Below are 6527 nucleotides of genomic sequence, written 5' to 3' on the forward strand. Positions count from 1 at the left end.
CGCGGATCGCATACAAATTCAAGTAATGCAGTCATACCAATTAGCTTATAATTACATTAAAGAAATTATGGACTACTACTCAGGACTGATGGAGATATATCTAGCAAAAGCTACTGTATATAGTGTAATATCTCCAAAAGACATAGCTGATATAATAGAAGACGCAAATAGCAAATTACCCTCCAATCTCCACATCATACAGACGCAGCTGATTGACACCAAATTAGCAGAAAATGAGACACATATCAGAGTACTATCTTACTTCCCGATAGCAGAGAAAGCAAAATACACATTGTTACACGTGACGCCCGTACCAGTGAAACATCCAGATGGAACATTCCAAAGCATAGACCCTTCTCAGCCTTTTATAGGAATAGACTACAATAATGAACGCTACTTTGGACTTACTCATGAAGAATTCAAAAGTTGTTTGCACAGATACAACAACTTCATCTGTTTCCCTGTGGCGGTGAAAAACATGCAATTGAATAAAAATTGCATTGTTAGACTTATAACTAAAAATGAAAACAATACAGACTGCCCGACAAAAAGTTACAATTTGGCAAGTGACGTAGTATGGAAACGAGTTCAAATGACAAATACTTGGTTATATTTGACAAAGAAATCAAAAACTGTGTCCATTGTGTGTGACGGGCAAAGAGAAGAAGTCTCCATCCACGATGTTGGAATAATACAAATTTCAGAAAACTGCATAATAAAAACAATGACTACCACATTAGCTGCGAAAAGAATTATTTCAACTAATGTTTTAGCTTCTTATAGTAGGACTAGTCAGTTTAAATTAGACTATAACAGATCTTTATTAATGACTAATGACTTTTCTAAGGAACAGGTTTTAGATAGCTCTAAAGATATTTTTAATAATTTAGTAAATAAAGAAAGTACATTACAAACAACCCTAGACAATACTGTTTGGCAAAGCATAAGTACCCAAACATACGTAGCTAGTTTTACTTCCTTAATAATATTTTCCCTTTTTGCCTTATTAATATACTGTTGTGGTCCACAGATAGCACAAAGACTACGAGCCATGGTAGCAGCCAGCCTGCCGACGACAGCACCGAGCAGCAACCCTCCAGCAGGCCTGCAACTCCAATTCAGCCAAAGACACAGCTACATATCTACGCACGGCCAGCTGTGAGGAAGAAGTCACCTGCACCTCAACTTTACGAACTGAAAGCCTTTTCGTGAGAGGCGCCAAAATGTTCACGTGCACGCGACGTAAACAGACAACCTGACCGGACATTTGCTAAGTGATGACAATAGACTACTCAGCAGTGCAATGACCGTTCTGAACTAGGCTGCTGAGTAGAGTAGTTAACTTTATGTATACATTTAAAAATAATATTGTTTATAGTCACACACACATAAATACCGTTTTGTATAAATAGCTTAAGTTTTGTAAATAAAACCCTCTTTGAATTCAGACATCAACGCTGTCTTATTGACAACGGAGCACTCCTGACTACAGCATCCTCTCACTGCGGCCAAGACACCTTTAGCCGTTAGCTTATCTGATCAGTCTTGTGAGTCTGTGAGACTGGCAGTGAGAAAACCATTTCCTAAAGCACCCTTATCCTTCCCCCTTTCCGTCTGTTGCCTTAGGTCGCACGGTGACAGGCTTCCCCTACTATTTATATAAGTATATATTCCGTAGCGTATGGTTAGGGCTAGGCTGTTAGGTAGGCAACTAGGGTTGTTAGTGATAGTACAGCTTTCCCTGACCACTCATGTATAGCCAGCTAGCTACAGCTAGGTAGTTGACTGTACATTTTGGTCCTTCGAGCATTTGAACTACGCGAACCCTCCTAGGGAATTGACAGTGACTGACAGACTATTTTAGAGAGCTGCGTGTTGGTGTACACTACAAAGCACCAGTACGTTGTAATCTAAAAAGACTAAGTACTTAGTGTAACTGTTGGAAAGCACTCGTACGATAGCGGATAGGTCGCTGGCCTTCCAATACCGTATTACAGGCGCAGGAACACTAAGTACTGACTTGTAGTTTGAATAGGAGTAGGGTAGGGTACGTAGGACAGCAAGACAGAAAAAATAAAAAAGAAGACAATGGACATTACAAAAATCAACGAACTCATCAAAAGTCAAGAAAATGATTACAATGAAATAAGAAGGATTTGGGATAACATCAAAAAGGATTCATCGACAAGAAAGACACAAAAATATATTGAAGACAGAAAAATATATTTAGACAGCGTTTATCAAAGAGCACTACAAAACCACAGACTATTAGAAGACCAAGAAATTATATCGACACATAAATACAAGACGTTAAACTATTTCGACACTCACATTAAGGCAAACTACGAGGCGGCCATAGACCATTTGACTAAATGTGAAGACAAACTGCAACATTTAATAGACATCGCAGACATAAACTTTGATCAAACCAATGACCAAGAAGACAACGACAAGACAATTTCACCGAAAATATTCGTACAAAAATACAGACTAAAGCAAATTAGGAAGAAGATATGGACAGCAATGACGGCCATCGCTGACAACAAACCAGCGTGGCACTTACAATCACTGACAAAGACTCTTGAAAAACAATTTCAAGAAATTGAAGAAAGTCATATTCAATTACTTATAGAACAAAGTACACTCGACGACGAATATTTTGTAGACGATTGCTTTACGACAATTCAGGAAGAATTAGACGCTACATTAGACAAACTACGAGAAAAAATTTACGACCAAGACACACATAATAACAAGACTCAATCGACAAAGTTACCAAGAATTACCATACCAATTTTCACGGGAAGTTATGAATCATGGAACTCATTTTACGATTTATTCAAGAAAATTATTGACGACGACTGTACCATTTCGACAACAGAAAAAATGCAATACCTAAAAACTCACGTGCGCGGCGACGCAGAAAAGCTAATCAAGCATTTGACAGTAAATGAGGTCAATTACAAGGCGGCGCTAACATTGCTGGAAAAACGATACAAAGACGAGAGACTTATAGCACAAAAATTTATTGACAAGTTATTAGATTTACCAAAAATTCAGCTTCCAAATGCAAAAATGTTGCGTAATATGCACGACTGTATCAATGAGAGCTTAGAGGCACTAAAAAACCAGAAAATTGATATATCCTCATGGAGTCCGATTTTAACCCGTTTAGTAAGTCGCAAGTGGGACCAAGATACTAACATGAAATATGAAGATCAACTAGAAGAGACAAACAAATTACAAGATTTCGGAAAAATGATGCACTTTTTAGAAAAACGATTCAAAAGTTTAGAGTCAAGCAAAGCTTCAACTACAGTAAATACCACATACGTCCCACCATCAGTAAAAAGCCAAGAAAAATCATACTGGCAAGACAAAAAAGGGCAATGCTGGTATTGTCATAACGAACATAATATTCACCACTGCCAGGCGTTTAAAGACCTTCAAGTAAATGACCGCATTAAAAAAGTGCAAGAAAAACAAATGTGTTATTTATGTCTAATGCACGACACGAAGAAAGAATGCGTCAGTCTAAAGTATAAGAAATGCGATATATGTAATAAGGCGCATTCCACACTGTTGCATCGTAATTTTAACGAATATTTACTTGCAAAACCGCAGGGACAAACTAGTGCAAACGAAAACATAAAAAATTATTCGAAGTCAAGCTCATCTAAATCATATGTACCTAAGCCACAACTAAAACAAAATCCAGTGCAAAAATTTACTTCAAATACGACTACGAAAACGCATGGAACACAAAAAACAATACTTCTAGCCACAGCCTTAGTACAGATAACAGCAATCGACGGCACTTTACATTTGTTACGAGTTTTATGCGACCAAGGTTCTGAGGCTTCCTTATGTACAGAGGAAGTAGCGCAACTACTAGGGTACCCCAGACAAAAGATAGAAGCAGAAATAAAAGGTATTGCAGACGAAAAACCTAAGACTTCCAGACATATGATTGATGTCACACTAAAGCCGAGATTTCCCAGTACTTATAAATTATCGACATCGCTGATCGTATTACCGAAGCTAACCGGTGCACTGCCGAAGCATAATCTACAACAAATAAATAACTTAATTATGGAAAACAAAATGATTGCTGACCCAACATATTACAAACGCGGCCCAATTGACATACTTTTAGGTGCCGAAGAATATAGCAAAATATTATTACAAGGGTTTGAAAAATTAGAAAACGGCATTATCGCCCAAAATACAGAATTAGGGTGGATATTGTCTGGATTTTGCTGTACAGAAAATTTGAATGGAATGAAAATTATAAGTCTCATGACACGCACCGAAGAAACACAACAACTTACAAAATTTTGGGAACTTGAAGAAGTGACAAGCGAATACCAATTAAAAGAAGAAGACCAAATTTGTGAAAAATATTATACAGACACGACCCAAAGAAATTCCGACGGAACTTATACAGTCAGACTACCATTGAAAGACCCTTCGATAGAGTACGGCAATACGCGTCAAAAAGCCGCCGCCAGACTCATACAATTAGAAAAGAAACTAGACAAAAACCATGACCTACGACAAAAATACAACGAATTTATGAATGAATACTTAGAAATGGGTCATATGACAAAAGTAGTAAAATCAAGTTACTATGAAGGAAAATATTACATTCCGCATCAACCGGTAATACGAGAAGACGCGATAACAACAAAACTTCGTTGTGTATTCGATGCAAGTAGTAAGTCGAGCACAAATATAAGCCTTAACGACAATATGCATAAGGGTCCTCGTTTACAGCAGGATTTAGCGACAATATTATTACGGTGGCGAAAACATAAGTTTGCATTTATGGCGGACATTGAAAAAATGTACCGTTTCATAAAAATACACAAAGATGACCTCTCCTACCAGAGAATATTATGGAGATGGACCCCAAGACAACCCATAGAAGAATACGAATTGACAACAGTTACATATGGAACTACTGCCGCCCCGTATCTAGCCACAAAGACTCTACAACAACTGGCAAAAGACGAACGACAAAACTACCCCGACGCCAGTAGAGCGACACTAGAAGACTTCTACGTTGATGACATCCTATCAGGAAACAATGACCTCGAGAAAACAAAATTGTTACAAAAACAACTACTAGAGATGCTGCGTGCCGGAGGATTTAACTTGAGAAAATGGTCGTCAAATAGCACCGAATTGTTAGAAGACATTCCTGACGAATACACAGACGATAAAATGATCAAACTACCCTTAGATGAAACCAGAAAGTCACTAGGAGTAATTTGGTCACCACATGAAGATAATTTTCAATTTAAAATAAACGTAACGATCAAAGAGAACCCAACAAAAAGATTTATTTTATCTGAAATAGCAAAATTGTTTGACCCCCATGGCTGGCTCCAACCTGTCATTATTACATTGAAATTGTTGATACAAGAACTCTGGATCAGTGGGATAGGCTGGAATGACACAGTACCAGAAGAAATAAACAAAAAATGGCTTGAGATTCAAAATCAATTAAAATGCATTGAAAACATTAAAATACCAAGGTGGATTTATTATACCGAAACAGAGGTCGAATTACACGGGTTCAGTGACGCATCAGAAAAAGCATACGGTGCAGTCGTGTACTGCCGTATAAAGGTGAATGGCTCTTATCACGTGACTTTATTGCAAGCTAAAACAAAAGTAGCTCCTAAGAAGCATAAAACGACCTTGCCTCGGCTCGAATTATGTGCAGCTGTTTTATTAACGAACTTAATTAGGAAAGTAAAAACAGCGCTCGATTGCGAACAAACAACAATCAATTGTTGGACAGACTCCATGATCACACTCGGATGGATAAGAGGCGAAGCAGACAAATGGCAAACATTTGTTGCAAATAGAGTATCCGAGATACAACGAACGCTACCACAGGCTACTTGGAATCACGTTGCGTCTGCAGATAACCCAGCAGACATCATATCGAGAGGTATAGAGCCCAAAAAGTTACAAACATGTGAGTTATGGTGGAACGGACCGAAATGGCTTCATATAAACAATTTTACCACCACTAAAGTAATACCAGAGCCACATGAAGAAATAAAACACTGTCATCAAACATCTGTTGAAATAAAAAATAATAACGAAGTGTGGGAGAGATTTTCCAGTTTTTCAAAATTAGTAAAAGTTGTTTCTTACTGCTTGAGATTTTTACGACGTCAAAAAACATCGAAGCAACTGACTTGCGAAGAATTAAAGAATACGACAAAACACATTATTAAACAAGTACAAAAAGACGCATTCGCACAAGAATACTGGGTGTTAAAAAAAGGACAGACATTAAAGAAAGGAAGCAAATTATCGACTTTAGACCCGTTTATAGACGAAGATGGACTAATACGAGTTGGTGGAAGACTACAAAATTCACTACTACCGTATGATCAAAAGCACCCTGTATTATTGCCGTATGAGCATCATATTACAACAATAATTATACACGACGCACACCTACAGACTTTACATGGCGGGAATCGACTCACGTTATCATACCTACG

General features: G+C 37.7%; 1 protein-coding gene across 1 annotated transcript; it reads left to right on the forward strand.

Moving 5' to 3' along the window:
- Nucleotides 1-2088: 2088 nt before the first annotated feature.
- Nucleotides 2089-5989, forward strand: LOC113234216 (the record flags this gene model as incomplete). Its single annotated transcript, XM_026469511.1, has 1 exon — nt 2089-5989. A coding segment is annotated over exon 1 (3901 nt), but the record flags the coding sequence as incomplete, so codon positions are not given.
- Nucleotides 5990-6527: the final 538 nt, after the last annotated feature.

Source organism: Hyposmocoma kahamanoa, unplaced genomic scaffold (assembly GCF_003589595.1).
Source record: "Hyposmocoma kahamanoa isolate Upper Pololo Valley unplaced genomic scaffold, ASM358959v1 81715, whole genome shotgun sequence".
Taxonomy (NCBI): Eukaryota; Metazoa; Arthropoda; class Insecta; order Lepidoptera; family Cosmopterigidae; genus Hyposmocoma; species Hyposmocoma kahamanoa.